The 19,718-nt window shown below is 43.6% G+C and overlaps 2 protein-coding genes across 3 annotated transcripts in view; both read left to right on the forward strand.

Annotated features, from left to right (window-relative positions):
• The window catches only part of LOC137792059 (phosphofurin acidic cluster sorting protein 1), a 49,567-nt gene that overhangs the window by 21,046 nt on the left and 8,803 nt on the right, over positions 1–19,718 (forward strand). For both annotated transcript variants that reach the window (XM_068587485.1, XM_068587486.1), the window contains exons 2-10: positions 2,362–2,449; positions 7,370–7,459; positions 8,412–8,537; positions 12,622–12,766; positions 12,868–12,959; positions 14,433–14,510; positions 16,627–16,686; positions 17,763–17,923; positions 18,597–18,690. In XM_068587485.1, the coding sequence (XP_068443586.1) occupies positions 2,362–2,449; positions 7,370–7,459; positions 8,412–8,537; positions 12,622–12,766; positions 12,868–12,959; positions 14,433–14,510; positions 16,627–16,686; positions 17,763–17,923; positions 18,597–18,690 (934 nt within the window). The remainder of the gene's footprint in view (positions 1–2,361; positions 2,450–7,369; positions 7,460–8,411; positions 8,538–12,621; positions 12,767–12,867; positions 12,960–14,432; positions 14,511–16,626; positions 16,687–17,762; positions 17,924–18,596; positions 18,691–19,718) is intronic.
• LOC137792062 (paramyosin-like) lies at positions 3,246–5,082 on the forward strand. The gene has a single exon (XM_068587488.1). It carries the CDS (start codon positions 3,292–3,294, stop codon positions 4,468–4,470), a length of 1,179 nt encoding a protein of 392 aa, XP_068443589.1. The 5' UTR covers positions 3,246–3,291; the 3' UTR covers positions 4,471–5,082.

The raw sequence follows: 19,718 nt of genomic DNA on the forward strand, positions 1-19,718 counted from the left end.
AAACTCAAGTTCTGTCAGACGGGTACAGAGGCAAAGCTGCAGGCCGACGCCGTCCGCTTTCTCGTGATTGTGAAAAGCACCAGTTCAAAAGCCACAACTTCCTGTTCACCTCTGACTCCCCTCCCCAGCACTGTCTGTCCTCTAGTCTGGACCGTCTCACCCCTTCTCGCCCCCTCGCCTCCTTGATGGCGTCCCCCATGTGTTCCCGGTCCCATCCCCGAAAAATCGACCTCCTCTCCTCCAGGATTCACTCCTCTCAGATCTCAGACGCTGCACTCGGATGGCTCTTTCCCATCAGAGGCGGCACTGATTCAAAAGTAGTTTGTTTTTTTTTAAAGTCCTGTGGATTTTCGCCACTTTGATCTCGTGCGGAGAGCCTCGGCGGCGAGGAGGGGGAGGCCCTCGGCGTGTGCCGCCGAGGGTCACGAGGGTTACGGCATCGGCAGCCGGGCCGCTTGTGAGTGTCGGGATGGGAGTCTGACGGGAAGATGAAAGGCAGGAAGTGGAGGCGGGTTTGGAGGAAGGCCCAGGTGAGATGAGAGAGCGAAGAGTCTTCTGTCCACTCTGCCTGCCTTTTGTTCTTTATAGTTGTTCTCAGAAGTCCCCCCTCCTACTTGGACTATTGATCTATGTAGAGCCGATTGTTTTCGTTATTGATCGCGTTAATTGCATTTTTTTTTCTCCCTCTCCTATTGTTTTCAGTCTCGGTGAATGGGTTAGTACGAGGCCGGCTATATACAGAGCAGAGATAGGCACTCATCTCGCCCCGGAGGCAACTTGGATTCATAGCGTGCTGCTGATGGAGGCGGGGCTTCTCAAATGCGGCGGCTCTTGGGGTAGCGTTCAGATGATGTCACCCGTGGAGCCGATGGTCGACTCCGCTCATACGATCACAGAATATGGCGAGAAAAATGTGCCCGATTCCAAAAGGGACTAGTTTTTTTCACCCAAAACCCCCCAAAATGTTGTCTTTTTTTCCTTCATAAATGAGTGACACAGTTAAATCGTCATTTTTTTTTTGGCAACACGGCTACAGATTTGTCCTACATCCGTATCCTTTGATTTATTTATTTCTGATTTGTCCTGATGATGTCGGCCAGAGAATGGAGCGTTTTTTACATTTTTCAATGATTAGGAACGGCCTCATTTCTGGGCCCGTTGCGGTTAAATGTCATCATACATTTTATTGATATACATGTCAGCTCATCTTTGTGTCTCTGTTCAAATGTCCCTCATGTCCTCGACCCTCCCTCTTCTCTCTTCCTTGTCCTATTTATTGTTTCTTCCTCTCTGTATTCCTCTCGACATCTCCACTTTTTAATTTGTAACGTTCCTCATCGTTTCGCTGTCTGGTCCTTTAGTCAGTCTCTCTTTGTCTTTGTCATCCTGCATGTCATTCATTCACATGACATTTACTTCTGGGTTTTCTCTTTGTTTCCTCTCCATCAGTCTGAATCCCTCCAGGCGGGCCCTGCAGGTCTATTTTAGTGGTTTACTTTCTGCCTCTAAAGCCCTGGAGATGAATTATTGAACAGGCCGACCCTGCTGTTTGGGGCGAATGCTTTCCTCCGATTACATCTCGCTTCTTTCAGGGCTTCTGGTCTCGTACGTGCCGCCGTCGTGTTTTTGGAACGGTTTTCTGCCTCTGTGTGCGTTTTTTTTTTCCGGAAGCCTGTGGCTGAGATGCAGATTGTACTTTTACGAGCTCCTCTTTCGTCCACGGCTCTCGAATTTGCATCCCTGTTTGTATGTGTATGTGTGTGTGTGTGTGTGTTTGTATGTGTGTGCTGACAACGGTGTTGGCTTCAGTTGGAAGAAATGACACTTTTACAAGAATAGCAAACCACTTTCTGTCCCATCGGGGGAATAATTGATTTTTGTATTATTTTTTAACAGCTTGTCATCAGAAAAAAACACAAAGCTGCACTAAAGCACCCTGCAAGTGTCGCTTTATTTTATTTTTGCTTCATTTGATGGTCCATGGGAGAGTCAGAAAGGCGGCGACGGATGCGGCTTCTTTACTTTTGGCCTTTCGTGCCTTTACATTGCCGTTAAACGCTGTAAAGGTTACTTTCCATACATCAGTCAAAGAATAAATAAAACTGTTTTCGGAGCTTTTTTCTCTTTCCTAACTGTCTTTTGACAGCTTCTCACCTATTTTGGACTTTCACAGAAATCTATATAAGTCGTGAAATGAGGAGCACACACATCTCAGCAGGTCCTGATTTCTAATATGCGTTTCGAAGGAGTTCAGCTCTTTGTTTTTTCGGTCCGTTTACCGTCTCTGTACAGAATAATCGGACCGCCGAAGACTTTTAGCAAAGCACCGTGACGACCTCTGACCTCGTGTTTTGTCCTCAGGCTGTTCAACCTGACGCTGAAGAAGCTGATCATGCTGAAGGAGCTGGACAAAGACCTCACCTCCGTGGTCATCGCCGTCAAACTGCAGGTACGAGAAACATCGACAGTCGCACATGAAGCCCGAACTGCTTCAAGTGACTTTGTTTCATTCACAAAACTATACTTCGGTACATTCAATTCATTTTGTGAAGCCCAACGTCACAAATTTGCCTCAGAGGGCTTTACAACCTGTACACGATCGGCGTATAGGCTCTGTGATGGAGGCTAAGGTAGGTCATAACTCATGAAAAAGACTTAGAGAGGAATTCATAACTATTTTGGGGTTTGTTAATATTGCACATTATCTCTCTTGATATGTCTTTTCATAAGGGATCTGCATGTCACTTTGTTTGTTACATACATGCTAATGAATACCAAACTGTGTTTCAAGGCAGTTAAAGTACTTTGAGTGTTTCAAAGTTCAAGAACGTTTTTTTAAAAGGTGTAAAAAACAATTCAACACAAAATAGAAGGACTTAATAAGAGGCCCTGACCTTTTTCATTTTAATAAATAAAATACTTTTTTCTTTTACTTTTATGGAGTAAATTACATTTTTTTTTAAATTAAACTATTATATATATGTGTATGTATATGTGTATATATATATATATATATATAAGTAAAAAATAAATATGTATTTTATTTATTCGCTTTTTTAATAATTTTCTCATATTTTAGGGATAGTAAGAAGTCATGACATTCATAGATGAACTCAAGCGTAAACAAAAACATACAATCTGGTATCCTGGCAACGATTCTTACACGCCTATATCAAAGCCATCCACGATGACATCACACATTCCGTCTGGAAAAGTCCACATGTAGAGGAGGCTGGCGAGTCCTTTTTTCCACGACATTGTTACTTTGCAGATTTATTTTGCTGAGCTACAATGTCAAGCATCGAGAAGACGCAAGAGAAGACGGGAACAATGGTCCACCTTGAGACGACGGTTGACTTGCCTTCTCTTCAATCTCTTGAAAAAGAGAATGAAGATTTGTGCAAAGCAGCTGCGACCTTGAAAGTTCAGCTGTTTGAAGCTGAACAAGTCAAGTCCCAGCTTGAAAAAGCAAACCAAAACCTGGAGAGTAATTTAGCTACCATCAATTACCAGCAGGTCCAGTTACTCGAGAAGGTGAAGGAATCGATATTCTTCAAACATCAAGCTGCTGATGAAAGTGCAAAGCTCCGGCACTTGATGGCGGTGGGCCGCAACCACAAGCAGATTGAGCTTGAAAGCCTCCTGGCCGCCGAGAAGGCTCACTCCAAGAAACTGGAGGTTGCGTTGACCGCTCAAAGGTCCATCAAAATGTCCGCCCCCGTATGTTTGACGTCTGATAAAAAAAAAATGGTTTCGCTCAAGTACGACATTATGAAGGCAAAAGAGAAGGTCCAGTCCGTCACTAAGCTTTGGCACGAGGAGAGGGCCTCTCTCCTCGGTCAGCTGGAAGCGGCCCGGACCCACGTGGTGGACCGACAGCAACTCAAAAAAGCAGAAGAAGACCTCGTCAAGGAGCAGGGGCGCTGTCGAGACCTTGAGACCACCATCCGTGTCTTGGAGCACAGCTGCCAGGTGCTCGCTAAAGAACAGGAGCAGCGAGCACAGCAGGAGCAGCTTGCAAGGCAGGAGCAGCTTGCAAGGCAGGTGCAGCTTGCGAAGCAGGAGCAGCTTGCAAGGCAGGAGCAGCTTGCGACGCAGGAGCTGCAGCGCGAGGAGAAGCGAAACCTCGTGGCTGCATTGATGAATGCCGAGCGGCTCTTGCAGTCCAGCAGCGTGGAGTGGCGCGAGGAGAAGACCACCCTCCTCTGTGCCATCGAGCGCTGCAGACAAGCGCTGCAGGAGAAAGAACAGGTGCACCTGGCCATCGAGAGCTCCTTGAGTCTGGAGCTCCAAGAGGAGAAGGCCACCCACACTCAGACCATAAACAACAGCATACAAGCGCTGGAGGAGCGCCTGGCCAGCGAGAACTCCTTGAATCTGGAGATCGAAGAGCTCAGGAGCGAAATAGACGCCAGGCGGAACAGAAAGTGGTACCAGCGCCTCCTGCCGGGTTCCAGACGAGGAAGCTGAGGGACTGTGTGAGGGCTCAGACCTCATGTTACACCTGGAAAGTGAAGTGATTTCACTTTTCAGGTTTAAAATTGAGTACTCAGACTTGATTCCACACTTGGAAAATGAACTGATTTCACTTTTCAGGTGTAAGGTTGAGGACTGTTTAAGAGCCTTGACTTGATTCTAGACCTGGAAAGTGAAGGGATTTCACTTTTCAGGTTTAAAATTTGAGGACCGTTTCAGGGCTCCGACTTGATTCTAAACCTGGAAAGTGAAATGATTTCACTTTCCAGATGTAAGATTGAGGACTGTTTGAGGACTCGGGTTCGATTCTACACAAGTGAAGAGATTTCACTATTCAGGTGTAGAATTGAGACCAGTCCTCATAAAGACACAACAACTCTTGCAACCACACACACACAACCCGCCAACCATCAAAACACGCCCAGCCGTACGAGGAGAGGCGATCTCTCTTTGCAAAGCTTTTTCTAGAGGTTTTTCTTCGCATGTTTTAAAGTTCATGGGGAGTTTTTTTACCTCTTTTTTCCCATCTAAAGCTTTGGCTGGACACCTGTTGCCCCCGGGCACACAAAGAAAAACTAATAATATATATCTGATCAAAATTCTAAATTGTACCAGTGTCAGGTTTATTTTTTTTTATGTGATACATTTAAACATTTCACTGTATGAATTAGGGCAGCTGTCCCTAATCACCAGGCCACAAAGCTTTTTTTTGGTCATATAATGTGTTACTTCATACGGCGCTCTCCAAAAAAAAGAAATGTGGACAGCGAGACCAGAGTCTTTAACCAGAGACTATAACCTGAGTCTATAACCCGGGACTATAACCAGACACTTTAACCAGAGACTATAACCAGAGGCAATAACCAGAGACTATAACCAAAGTCTTTAACCAGAGTCTTCTATGTTCATTCTTCTTAAAGGCAGTTCAAAACTCATACGTCTTATGTGTTGTGACGATTATTAAAAGCTCAATGTGAAGCTTTGCTACAGACAAAGCACAACACAAGAATCTGAGAGCCAATATGGTCCGAATCCTAACGCATCATTCGCTGGTCAACGCTAATGTAAAGAGAGACTATAGAGCTGAAACAAGTGGTGTAATAACAGATATAGTCCCTCACACTCATTTTATAAGAGAATAATATAATGTCATGGCTTTGTTTGGTTGACATTACTAGACACCTGAATTAACTGAATTTAAAGTTACAGGACAAAGACAATTAAGTTCCATTTATTTTTGTAATTTTTTTCAAAACCTTTCAGTCATGTTTTTCCCATTGTTAAATCCAGCCCTTTTTGCAAATAAAATAAAAAAATATTTATTTTCTATTAGGGTATTTATAATTCATACAGTTAAATTTGAAAACTGATAATAAATATTGTTGAGCTATTATTTATTTATTTGACAGTCAGTTTTTGACTTCATACAGATGTTGAAAGAACTGCTGGCTACTTCAATACACAGGGGACTAAATCACAGTGCAAGTTGGACATTATTGTCATGTACTGGACCTTTGCATGAGGACATATTCTCAAACTGGACCTTGTTGAACATTTGTTGAATACCCCTACAATTAAGTCCACAAGCCAGCAAAAATTAGTAAAAAGAATTAATTAAGCTTTTTTTAAAAATTGATTATCAAGGTCTGAAATGATTTATTTAAAAAAGAATGACAAGATACATCCGTCTGTGCCTCTTGACTTGTCAAGACGCTCATCTTGGTCATCTAATACGTTACCCCTAAAATTAAGCCCACGAGCTAGCAAGAATTATTAAAAAACAGACGTCTTTGGAGAGCTTTTTTTTTTTTATCTCTCCAAAGACATCTGTTAGCTTAGTCATGTAACACGTTACCCCTAAAATAAAACCCACATGCTCCCAAATCTTAGTAAAAACAATTATTAAAACCTTTTTAATTTGGTTATCAAGGTCTGAAATGATTTATTTTTAAAAATTACAATAGATATCCGTCTGTGCCTCTTGACTCGTCTCAGTCACATAATACGTTACCTCTAAAATTAAGCCCACAAGCTGGCAAAAATTAGTAAAAAAAAAGACGTCTTTCGAGAGCTTTTTTTTTAGCTCTCCAGAGACGTCTGTTAGCTTAGCGGTAACGTATTACATGACCGAGGCCCTTGTCTTGGTCATGTAATACGTTACTGCTAAAATTAAGCCCACAAGCTCGCAAAAAATAGTAAAAAGAATGAATAAAATATTTTTTTTATTTGGTTATCAAGGTCTGAAATGATTATTTTTTTTAAAATTACAAGATACATCCGTCTGTGCCTCTTGACATGTCAAGACGCTTGTCTCGGCCATATAATACGTTACCTCTAAAATTAAGCCCACAAGCTAGCAAAAATTTGTAATAATGATTATAATTAAGCAGTAAGCAGCCGTGGTGGTGAAAATGATCACGACCAAAGCAAATAGTAATTATTAATTAATAATAATGTGGATTTCTTGAGATTCCACAGAGTGCAGTTTGTTAATTCATCACCGCCGCTGCTCTGTTCGTCTGCTTTCCGTCTCGTCCGTAATGGAAGAAAAACCACAAAATCCTTTCAGATTGTGACACATGATACAAATGAGTGCTGTGGCTCCGCTCCCAGTCCCACTCATCACCATGTCATCCCTGTCGTGTTTTCTCTCGCAGTAAACCGAGAGATTCTCTGCCGTTTATGGCACTTAATTCACTCTAAGCAATTTGAATTCTTCTTCTACTTCTTCCCGCTGTGCTACCTCCCATCAATCAGTTTCTCCTCCTCTCTCTCGACCTACTTTTTCCTACCACGATTCCATTCTCTGGCTATGTTTTTCTCGGCCGGAGTACGAACAGTAGTCTATTCTCTGCTCCCGTTGACGTTCTCTCCTGTTTGTCTCCACCTTCAGGGCTCCAAGCGGATCCTTCGCTCCAACGAGATCCTGCTGTCCTCAGCCGGTCTGACAGAGACCGACCTGCAGCTCACCTTCTCCCTGCAGGTAAGGACCGAAGGGTCAACGATGGGTCGGGCGTCTGTCGGCCAAAAGCAAAGAAAACTTTGTTCTTGTACTTTTTTTACTTTTTTTTTGTCCTAGAAGTTTTGACATTTCCTTCCTTCACAAAAGTGGAAAAAAAAAACAATAAAATGCCTCAACAGTTGAATACAAACCAAGCCTTGATTTTTTTTTTCACAAACCTTGATGTTACAGATTTAGTGCTTGGCAACGTCTTCAATCTAAAACCTTAAATTAAACACTTGTTTCTTGGAATTTGTTGTCTTACCGTAAAGACTGATTAAGCACAAGGTGAGGCACATGGTAAATCTCCAATGTCCATTATCTTCTCATAAACTTAGCTGAATGCTATTTACTAAAAGTAATTGCATGTATTCATTCAATGCCCATAAAGGTTTCCTCTGTCCCTACGTGTGATAAACGTCGGTCTCCTGCACTCGTCGGCGCTCCCGCGGCGTCTTACATACTCTGCCTCCGTGCATTCAGGCCGACCTCGGTTAATGTAATTCCCAGCAGGGTTTTCTTCTGCTCTAAATCATCCTTTCCAATTTCCATGTTTCTAAATGCTGCTAAAAGGTCAGGGAGTTTCTCTCTCTGGATCTCAGCGAGCGCGGTGAGCCAGACATTATACATTATACATTTACCTTGCGACAGCAGCAGCAGCGCCGCGGAGCGAAAGCCCATTAAAAGGAGCGGCGGAGTGATTTCACGGCTTTGAACGTTGTTGCAGGAGTAGGTTCGCTTCCATTTATAGTGCGGCCGGTGAGACGCTTAATGATGGGTTGTGTCAGAGCGAGGATGTGACTAAGTGGGTCGCCGCATCGGGACGCCGGTATGCAGCGAGCAAAAATGTCACGGCATCTGAACCCGTGGCGCAACGATCCCACCTGACCTCTGCGTTTGTGTGTGTTTTGTGTGTGTGTTTTGCGCCCCGCAGTACCCGCACTTCCTGAAGAGGGACGCCAACAAGCTTCAGATCATGCTGCAGCGGCGGAAGCGATACAAGAACCGGACCATCCTGGGCTACAAGACTTTGGCCCTGGGCCTCATCAACATGGCCGAGGTAGTGTAACCCGACTTACACAGAAACCTCTCCCTGTGCAGAGCCTCGAAGCGTGACGTGTTTACATGTACACAACACACCACATTTACTTCTGCTTACGTTGGCATCCCACTTCTCTGCATTTATCACATTTAAACCCCCTAAAAAAAAGCAATTTGACAGCAACCTTTGCGTCAATAAAAAAGGCAGTTGCACTAAAGTAAAAAAAACATGATTTAGTTAAGAACGAAAAATCACAAACAAATGGTTAATTTGCAGACTGTTGCAGAGCACGTGTAGGAAAGGCTCCTCTTCCCAGCTGCTCGGGTCATCTTCTTGCGTACTTTCGGGCAGCAGATGGCGGTTCGGCTGTGCGTTCGAAGGCTCCTCAGCGGCGTGTTGCCGAGTCAGCGGCGGCTCGTCCTCTTCACCCTCACAAACGTCCCAGCTGATCGCAGCCGCTGACCCAACAAACTGCCGGTCAGGGGCTCATTTCCCGAAACGGGGCAGCCTTCTGCTTCGCTCCGATCTCAGTTTGACTTCTCAAGACGTGATTTCAGACCGAAGATCAACGTAAGAGATGGTCCACTCTCCTGCAGATCTGTTATTCTACCGTCCTCCTTGAAACTTGTAATCACAGCGTTGCATCTAAAAACGTGTTTATCACTCAATTTCATTTGACCTTGGTTCAAACTCAATTCAAGCGAGTGCACTTTCAGATAAAACTCAGACTTCGATCTCTAGCCCAGCGACTCCCCCCCCTCCTCTCATAAATGTCGCAATAAATCAAACTCCCAATAAAATTTTAAGCCTCAGCCAAAAGCTTCTCGCAATTCTCCGTCAATATGAAACCTTTAAAAAAAAAAAAGAAGGTTGTGATTTGTGTTGTGTCTGTCCGTGTGTGTGTATGTGTGTACATGATCCTGAGACTTTATGAATGTCAGGTGGCGCAGCATTATTTACAGTGTGAACCACCTTGAACAAACCGGCTCACCACAAAAGGAACAGAAAAGGACATAAATACAGACTGGATGAAGTAGTAGCTTTGGTGGAAGTCAAATCAAATGGGAATTAAATCAAATTCAACGGAGGAAATAAGCTGATGGTCTACACAAATATAGAAATAGTCCCGGTGAATTTAAAGCCAAGCTGCTAAGAAAAGCCTCTTTCGGCCCGCTGGCTATCTGAGGCTGCCTCTGCATGTAAAATAAAGTTTTTATTCATGAAGCTCTTCCAGCCGACAGGTTGTGCTTCGCAGAGGGCAAAGGACACAAAATGCAGACTCATACGCATGAAAGGTTCAAACTCATTTCCTTCACGGGCAGAATGGAAGTCTGAACTCTGCCCAGAAGCGCTGTGTGTGTGTGTGTGTGTGTGTGTGTGTGTGTGTGTGTGTGTGTGTCAGAACAATCACATGCTATAGGGGACGCACTCTGCTCATGCCGACCCATCAGAAGTCACAAAGAAGCGTCATTGTGATGGCGCTTCTTCAATATGACATGTTTCCACTGACTCATTGTGCGGATGAACTGCTGACCCTTGAGCTCTTACAGAGAACAGGTTCTTTAAAATGGAAAAAAATAAAGCACAGAGACACAAGTGGACTATAATAACAACTTCATGTTGAATTCACCCTCATTTATCATTTATAAACTCATATTTGTTTTGATTAATTGTTTAAATCTATAAGACAATAAATAAGTAGTGAAACACATTGATTTATTTTATGGTCTATTTTACTCTAAATGGACCATATTTTATTAAATGAACATCACGCTGTCTTGAAGAAGACTTGAAACTAAATACTGAGACATGAACTCATGTTTAGGATGTTTACTGAGGGAATAAATCAAGTGAGATGTAGGTAAGTTTCTCAGAGACTTCTATACAACCAGAAGTATTTTTGCCACCAAAAAAAAAACTCAAAACCCAAAGTGATTGTTTTAACAGTTCAAAATCCAAACACATTTAATATATGTATTTAAACATTATATATGTTTTATATATAAAAGGGATTTGAAAACTGGAATCATCATTTTTGCTTGAAGAATTACAACATTTTTTGATTTCCTAAAACAATAATTGACTAATTGTCTTTCAAATTAATACACTAATAGATTAATCGGCCACCTGGTCCAACTCTAGTTGTGTTTTTCTCCTGCCAGTTTCTGTTGTTGGAGCTTAAGTGTGGGAAATTTTAAAGAAGTCGACAAAACACTGACGCTGCAGACCTGTTGAGCGTAAACACGGCGACTGGACAGCGGCAGGCGCTCAATATTGACACTTGTCACAAATTAGAGTTATTAGTTATGCGTCAACAGTTTACTCCTTGCATTGCTTTTACGTTCAGCAGCACAAGCAGACACAAAACCAGTCTGCAAAAGTTAGCGTTCATTAGCTTACATTATCTTAATTTAGCTTACATTAGCTTACTTTAGCTTACATTAGCCACATTAAGCTACTGCAGCACAAGCAGACAATACATCAGTCTGCAAATGTGCTCATGGACGTCAGTAAAACAGTATCTATCTAAAGTTAGCTTACTTTAGTTTACGTTAGCTTACTTTAGCTTACATTAGCTTACATTAGCCACATTAAGCTCTAAAGGTCCAAACTGCAGCTTTGAAACTTGTGTCAGGTTTTATATGCAGTCACTGGTTTTACTTTTATGTAAACCATGAAGTCACCACCAAAGACACATTTTACAAGAAATAAATGTCAGTGAGATCACATAAAAATTACGGGGTCTGCATATTTTTCTTTTAATGAATTCCTCGGGCATGTGCTTTTATGATGCTTTAATGTGACTGAGACCTTCAGGGTTAACATAACAGTGTCGTAAACGCAGTGTTGTACCCATAAAAGTCTTTTTAGTAGCCAAAAACATTTGCGGCACCATTTCCTCGACAATATACTGTATTAAAAATTGCTGACAGTCGTTTTTTTTTTTTAAACCAATGCATTTATTGCATTTTCCTGAACATGTTTTCATTACGCAGCTCCATGCATGGTTTGAGTCTTTCCATTTATCTTGCATTTCACACGACTGACGCTCGCGCTGCCTCAGATATTATTTTTAATTTTGCCCGTAGCACATAGCGCGTTGTGTGGTACAAGTATTTTAGAAAGAATTCACTGCAAGTTTGTCTTTTAAAGCATTTTCAATGCAGCAGTTTGGGAAGATGAACCTGCATCCTGGTTTAGGCTCATGTGGCGATTCCCGTTTTTAATGCGCACATTGCGTCCTTTTTCATTTCCATCCTCGTCTCCCACGACTGGGGAAGCGTTAAAATGAGCAGTAATGTCTCTCTCTTTAACGAGAGGCTGAGGAACGTCTCCGTAACCAGCCGCTCAGATTTCATTAACTCTCCCGAGTGTGACCAGACTGCGGAGAGAGGCTGTGTGTCACACACACACAGACACACACCCGATGTCGCCGTTTGCTGCAGAGGAATTATTTGTTACTCCTCGCGTGTTGCTGCGACGGCTTCTGCTTTTTTTTGTCACCTGACTGCTATTTTTGTTTGTCTTTTTTTCCTCCTCGTGCCGTGATCAACCTCCTCTCATCATCTGCTTCACGTCCGTCCTCGTCGCTTCCCTCCCCGTCTGTGTTTCTTTGTTTCAGTCTCTCTCTCATCTGCCTCTCTTTTAATCCCCGTCCAGTGTTTTCATCCCTGCTGGGTGTACCGGAGCGATCGAAATAAGAATATTTCCCTATATACATATCTTTATTTATTTATCTTTATCATTTGCAGCCTCATATTTCAGCATCCAGATGCTTTTCATTTAAGTAAAATCTGGAGTGAATTTAAACCGCAATTGTTCCGAGTTAAGACAAACAGGAAGGAAACTTGTATCTTTCTTACTTAAAATGGTTGGAAAACCATTTAAATGACATATAATGCCAATTAATATACTCAATAAACATTTGTGTTTTTTTTCTTTTTATTTACCCAAGTACAGGGGATGAACGACAACATCTTGATAAAACCAATGGGAGCATTTCATTTTGTGCGTCAGTCAACATGTTGAAAAGCATCATGGGAAGATGAAGGATGTCTCGAATAAACATCATGCAGCTCACTGCGACGTTGTCCGCCTCCAGGTGATGCAGCACCCCAGTGAGGGGGCCCAGGTCCTGGGGCTCCACAGCCAGCTGAAGGACGCCTCGGTGCCCGTCGCCGAGATCCGAGTCTACTCGCTGTCCAGCCAGCCCATCGACCACGAGGGGCCCAAAGCCAAGATGTCAGGTGAGCGCATCGGACCAACACACCTGCCTCTCCTCGGCCTCCCCTCTGGCTCTGTCTCGCATCTCTCTCTCTCTCTCCTCACACGGCCTCCCTCTCCCCAGATCGCTCTCCGGACATCGACAACTACTCCGAAGAGGAGGAAGAGAGCTACTCGTCGGAACAGGAAGGCAGCGACGACCCCATTCACGGACAGGTGTGTTTTTGGAGAGGCGTGAACGATGACGTCGCCTTTGTCCTTGATACGTCTCGTGCTCTGCGACTAAAGATGGATGAATGGATGGATGGATACTTCATTCATCCCCAGGGGGACATTTGTTTGCGGCAGCAGAAGGCAAAGTTAGATAGGAGACACATAAATATTAAGTGTAGAAAATACTCAATATATACAATAAAATAGCAGAGCAGGACATATTAAATTTAAGAAATTAAATAATAAAGAAAATGCAAAGTATATAAAGTGAATAACTTAATTAGGGTTTGTCCTCAACAGTCGTTTTTTATTTAAATATTATGCTAATTCCTTAGGATGGAGCCTTTTAAGGTATTTAAGCTTCATGAAGTATAAAACGTTGCATCTTAATCCCCCATCATGTAATAAAGACAGTTTCTTTTGGGCAACGTACATCCACCTGTCTGCTTTATTAATATGCAGCTGGTCCAAAGAAATGCAAAATGTAAATCTGCGTTTTTCCTCGTTCAAAGTGAACCGTCTTCCCCCCGCGACACATCGCCATCTCTGTTTGTTCCTGTTGCAGAGCTTGAATGAGCCGGGGACGAGTTCACAAACATTTATTGTTGCCTCACTTTCTCTTTCTCGGCTTAGAGAGAGAGAGAAAAAGAGAGAGAGAGATGGTGATGCTACACGGGCGAGGGAAGCTCCTGCAGGACCGGAGCAGTGAGACGAGACAGAATAATGGGGGGAAAAGACCAAATTGGTCACAGCTGCTTTTATAATTAGGATTTCCTTCTTTTTTTTCGCCACTAAGTCAAATGCTGAGATGCGAGACCACGCTAAAAAAAAAAAAAAAAAGAAGTCGCCAGGATAAGATTCAAACACACGCCTGTGTTAGTCAAGGAAACCAGTTTGAACACACTCACCCACACGTCTTGCCCTGTGTGCCTTTGTGGTACGTCACTGTTGTCAATGTTATCACAGCCGAAGGAAACAATGGGTACAAAAATACAGCCGGTGTTTTCCTTATCGTCCAAACCAAGAACACCTCCGACCTTATCGCCAAACTTTTCTGACTCCCCCACCTGTCTGGTTTTTTTCATGCTATCAAACGCAACTCAGACAAGAGCAAATGGTGCATTTGTTTGGGACTATTTTAAGCCGGGGATTAATATGCTGCATTTGCACTCGTGCTTATCGGCAGCGCCCGGACAGTGAACTTGTTGTGCGACAGATTACAGAGAAGGCAGAGAGCAACAATGGCGGCTCGCTGTCTGGGCTTGTTGGTCGGATCACTTCATTGTTGCTTCTGGTCTTTTAATGGGATTTGTCGACGGCCTTCTCCTTTTTTCTTTTTTTTTAACCCGAGTTGTAATAACCCCGAGTTCACCTCTCCTCATTCCCCTTTTCCTTTCCTCCTTCCTTCGGCCTGCCACTTTCTTCTCTCCCTCCCTCTGCCTCTCGTCTCCTTTTCCTTATCCCTCTCTCTCTCAGTATCTATTTGATGAAGAAGACGAGGTGAGGAAGAAGAAACCAAGACGCAAGCTCCCTTCCAATGCCGCCATCACCAGAGTAAGAGCATCACCTCGTTCACCCCTCCCTCCCTCTTTCCCTTCCTCCCTCCCTCCTTTTTTCTATTTCGTCGACTTGTTTTGCCTGCAAAGAAAAAGCAATTTGCGGCAAACTCGCTTCCTTTCAAAATATATTTGATGTGACTGGACTCTGCAGCCCTCGCCCTCATCTGCCTCTTGCCTAACCTCATTCAACCTCTCCTTCTTATCTGCCCCTTCATCTCTCCGTCCCTCCCTCCCTTCCTTTTCTGTCATTCTTTTTTCCAAAAAAAAAACAAAACAGTTTTCTCGCTGCATGTAATTCAGGCCAATTTTCCAGGAGAAAAACATTGAAACGAGTTTTTCACAAGCTCCCTCAATAGCATTAACCGCTTCCTGTGGTGCATTGACTCTCTCACACACACACACACACACACACACACACACACACACACACACACACACACACACACACACACAGACTGTATATACATACACAAAGACTCAGCGGGAACACAGATTAACACACAAGATTGTTAGCGACCGTGAACATTAGAATGGACCTGTAACTTGACCAAAGGAAAGCTGTGTGTGTGTGTGTGTGTGTGTGTGTGTGTGTGTGTGTGTGTGTGTGTGTGTGCGCGTGCGCGTGCAGCGTTCACAGGCACAAAATAACCATCATTTCTGTGCCGCTTGAGTTGAAGAACACGCACATGTTGAACATAAGCACACCCTCAAAAGCCATTACAACTGACCCTCGGCCCTGTACTGCAGTTTACACACACACACACACACCCACACACACACACACACAAATGGAGACACATTTACATTTACAGTTTTCCAGCATGATGTCGGCCCTCTCCACAGATTAGGACACGACCTTCAACCCACAGCAGCTCTCTAACGCCTCTCACACTTCCACTTGCGTCGCTGATGAAAGCTTCGCTCGAAGCGGAAAACCACCCAGATTTGAACTTGTGTGTAACCACGCATCCAAATATTGTTGTGCTCCCTTCAGCTGGGAGATAGTGGAGAGGAACAACTTCTGAGCGAAATACATTTCAAAATAAACCAATTTTTACTTGAAATAAAAACGGATAACGTTCACAATTAAACGGGTAAAATGACGCCTTTTCAAATCTGTTCAGGAAAAAAAAAAAAAAAGTCCCGGTTATAAAATATCAAAACATTCATGTTTCATCCTGTCAACAAGAATGTCGCCCCCGGGAGGAAAATGAGTAAAAATAACTTTCCACTTTCGATGCTGTGATGGCAGGAAGGTGAATAGAGGTGAAGGACGTGGAAGCTCCATGAGACGTACATGTAAATGTAAAAGTTTAAATTAATATTGTGTAAATACTCCTATGTCATCCGTTTCCTCAGAGAACAAATCCAAACGAGTGAATGATCCTTGACTGATTTAGTGAGAAAACTATGCGATTGAAAATACACAGCAAACACCATACAGTCAATTTTCTGACAAATCCTTTAAGATGTTTATGGATCTAATAACCAGGCACAAATGGCATATTTTTTTCCCTAACTTATCCAGCAAATGAAATATCTTAACAAATCAAATGCTCAATCTATCGTCGCCCACAAAGACAACAACAGAGCTAAAGGAGAGTGACTCTGGACGCGTCACCGCTGGACGTGTAAATAATCAACGAGGTCGTGCTATCAGCTGAAAAGGTCGAGGCCAACGTTATGCTCACAGCTGATTTCAGAGTTTCCAATGGACCATAAAAAAAGGAAAAGACTCTGTTATTGCGGGGTTAAAGGTCAGAGAAAGTGTGGGCCAAGAATAGTTAACGCAGCTGAAGCTTCGCTTCCTTTTATAGAACAAAACAGTCACAACTTCCAGTCTTTTTTCACAGACGTCAAAGAAAACCCGGAGCTGCCGAGTCACTTTTAATAACCCGTGAATGCAGCGCCGAGCCGTTCCTTCAACAGCTTCTCTTTGTTCGACACATGAAGAGCCAATCATCTGCGATGGGGGACGTCGACTTGACGACCTCGAAGAAAACGCGCACGCTCTCGCATATTGTGTGAAATGACGCGTGGACAGAAACGCCTGCGTGGAAACGCGTCCAATGAACTAACCGCCGCCTCGCGTCGTCTTTCTGTCTCCACAGCAACCCAACATCAAGCAGAAGTTCGTGGCCTTGCTGAAGAGGTTCAAGGTCACCGACGAGGTACGCGCTGAAGCCTTCTTCTTGTATCCCTCCTCCACACTAAACGTTGTCTTTTGAAGGCTGTGTGTGTGTGTGTGTGTGTGTGTGTGTGTGGGAGAGATGTGGCAGAACAACCGAGATTCAGCTGAAACAATAAACATTGACGATTTTAAAATAGAATGGAAGTGTGTTTAATGTGCTTCCTGGCACTGCTCACACTTCTGCATCTGAGTGTGTGTGTGTGTGTGTGTGTGTTTCTCTTCTCTGAACATTTTGTGTGTGCGTACCTCTTTTTCATCCTTTTTCCGCATTTTCGCCTTTTACCTTTTGAAGCGTCTTCATGGTTTTTTTTGTCCTCATTTGTTATTTTCTGGTCATTTGTTTTCCTTTGTCCCGCCCGTAGCTTCTGAAACATCTGTTTAATTTATATAATCTGGTCTCATGCTGTCGTATATTCACAAACAAACTAATCCTCACTCGCCATGATGTAACTTCTTTGTGTGAAAGTGTCTTTAAAAACGTACATCGACAAATGTGTGGTTTACGATGAATCCCTTTGAGATGAACTGGTTTTAAATAAAACAGTATAATGGATAAAAATGAGCATAGGTACTGGATTATTAGAGTTTATGCCTCCATATCAGGAGGGAACATAAAGAATAGAGCAACAGTCTGCACCTGTATCCGCCTGTCTTCATATGCATAAAGAAGACCGTTTTAATCCCCGTTTTAATCCCAGTGTTGGGGGCTAACTGGTCTGCAGTATCCCAGTTTAACGTGCACACTGAATATGAGAATCCTGGTTGAGCAGATGTTGAATTAACCGCCCACCCTAGCATGTAAACATCTCCCTCCTTTTCACTTTTTTTCCGCCTGTTAAACCTCAGACTTGCAGAGCCTCGCGGGTACGTTTTTGATGTCGGGAGGAAAACATGGCTGTGTTTGCTGTGAACACATCTCAGATTATCCCGGCTCAGGGGACCAGGTTCATGTTGGCGCGTTGGCCTGCGTCTACATGCGAGGAACTGCCTTGTTGGTTTGTTTGTTTGTTTTGTCTCTCGGGTCACTGGTGTCCCCCTCTTGCGCCTCCCGTCCAGGTCGGGTTCGGCCTGGAGCACGTGTCCAGGGAGCAGATCCAGGAGGTGGAGGAGGACCTGGACGAGCTCTACGACAGTCTGGAGATGTACAACCCCAGCGACAGCGGGCCGGAGATGGAGGAGAACGACAGCATCCTCAGCACGCCCAAACCCAAGCTGAGGTAGCGCGCGAGGACTCACTGCTCTCCAGTGACGATTCAGAGCGCCCTCTGTTGGCGAAAGCTAGTAGCTGAAGTCACGTATTGAAGCTTATTTGAGCTTCACGTCAACCAGAATGGGGCTCGGTCAACTTTGAATCCAAGCGAATTGAAACCAAAACCTCAGAATGGGAAAAACATTTTGGATTACAAACAAACTCTGTCGTTTTATTTAAAGCAGAAGTTTAAGAAAGTGACCTAAATTCACAGCTGGGGTTCCTGTGATCGTCATCTTTCCTCTTTATTGAAGTCTGGGCATCTGAATGAGTCTAAAAAATATGAATACTCTTTGTTATGACCCCCGGAAAGGCTCGTTCTTTGGCTGTCAGTAACTCAAGCAGAGAGCAGCAGATGCAGCGTTTTTTAAATGGCTCGTCAAGCTTATTTTTAGTCCTTTCTTTTGAACTCGGCCTCAATTCTGCCTCAAAATATAATAAAGCGCTCGGAATAGCGCTTTTTGATGGTTGTCAGTGTAATGCGGCGCTATGAAGCCTGAAAAGCAAAGGAGCAATATAAAGACACGTGACACAGTTTTATTGAGGTTTTATTGTTGATGTCATTAATGTGCTTTTCCCAAAACGTCCCCAAACAAAAGACACAACTGGTTTCCTTGTGTCTCTCTGTGTGTGCGTTTCAGGCCGTTCTTTGAAGGAATGTCTCAGTCCAGCTCCCAGACGGAGATCGGCAGCCTGAACAGCAAAGGCAGTTTGGGTCGAGACACTTTCAGCCCGGTGAGTCACGGACACGCGGCCGCTGCAGTGACGATGTGCGTCCACCAGGAGTGCTGTTTCTTTTACCGCTGACGGGCGCAGATTGTTATCGTAAGATGTCTGAAAAACATTGCGGAAAGAACCTGACAAAAAACCAAAGCTTTTCTCTTTGACAGGCTTCAGATGTGAAGTCACATGACAGGTAAAAACCTCTCTTGGGTTCTTCCCTTAATGTTGTGACACTTGGGACAACAATCGGCAGTACTTTTCGTGGCCGTACATCAGCGGTGAGGAGTTCCTGTTGAGCTGCTTTGTCTGCGGGGTTCGCCCTCGATAATGGACCGTTTCTGAAATGTTTGTCTGCATTAGTCACTAAACCACACAAACGTGGGAAATAGCACTGAAGTTAACCTTTTAAACTCTTTAAGCTACCTGAACGTTCAGCCTTCAATCTTAATGTTGTTGTTTTTTGCTTTTGTTCCTTTTACATTATTTTAAAGTGACACCTTTTTGACATCACAGCAGTTTAGAGTTCATTTACATGTATTATGAATGTTGTCATAACAAGTACACAGTGAGCTTCGTTCAATAAGTCCCAACCCGCTGATTCATCATTTCACACCAAAAAATAACGTGACAATTCAAACTGAGTTGAAGCGGCATGATATTGAGAACAACATGCCAATCACGAGGCGGTAAACATCCCGACTCCAAAGCCAATAAAGTCAGCGTGCAAATACACAATTGCAGAAATGTTTCCTGAATGGAGCCGAAACCCAATATTTCTTTGACGGTTGCCGTCTCCGCTCAATGAAAAGTGTTTAATGGATTTCTCTGGATGTATCGGCTGCCATCAAACAGCTGCAGTTCCTCCCCTTTTCATAGTAATACTGAAGTGAGCCTTTTGCTGTTGTGACTGCTGCCTGCTCACTTCCTCAAAAGAGGTTTGTTGTTCATTAGTGTGGCGTAAAAAAACTGAACCGCCGCGTAAAGAAACGGAGAAAAAAAAAAAAAAAGATCATCCTCCGGGGGCTTTGTAGCTGTTACGT

Source organism: Clinocottus analis, unplaced genomic scaffold (assembly GCF_023055335.1).
Source record: "Clinocottus analis isolate CAN_PGR_092001 unplaced genomic scaffold, fCliAna1.0.p SCAF_21, whole genome shotgun sequence".
Classification (NCBI taxonomy): domain Eukaryota; kingdom Metazoa; phylum Chordata; class Actinopteri; order Perciformes; family Cottidae; genus Clinocottus; species Clinocottus analis.

Coding starts and splice junctions, on each gene's coding strand:
- LOC137792062 (XM_068587488.1), top strand. CDS start 3,292: ATGTCAAGCATCGAGAAGACGCAAGAGAAGACGGGAACAATGGTCCAC.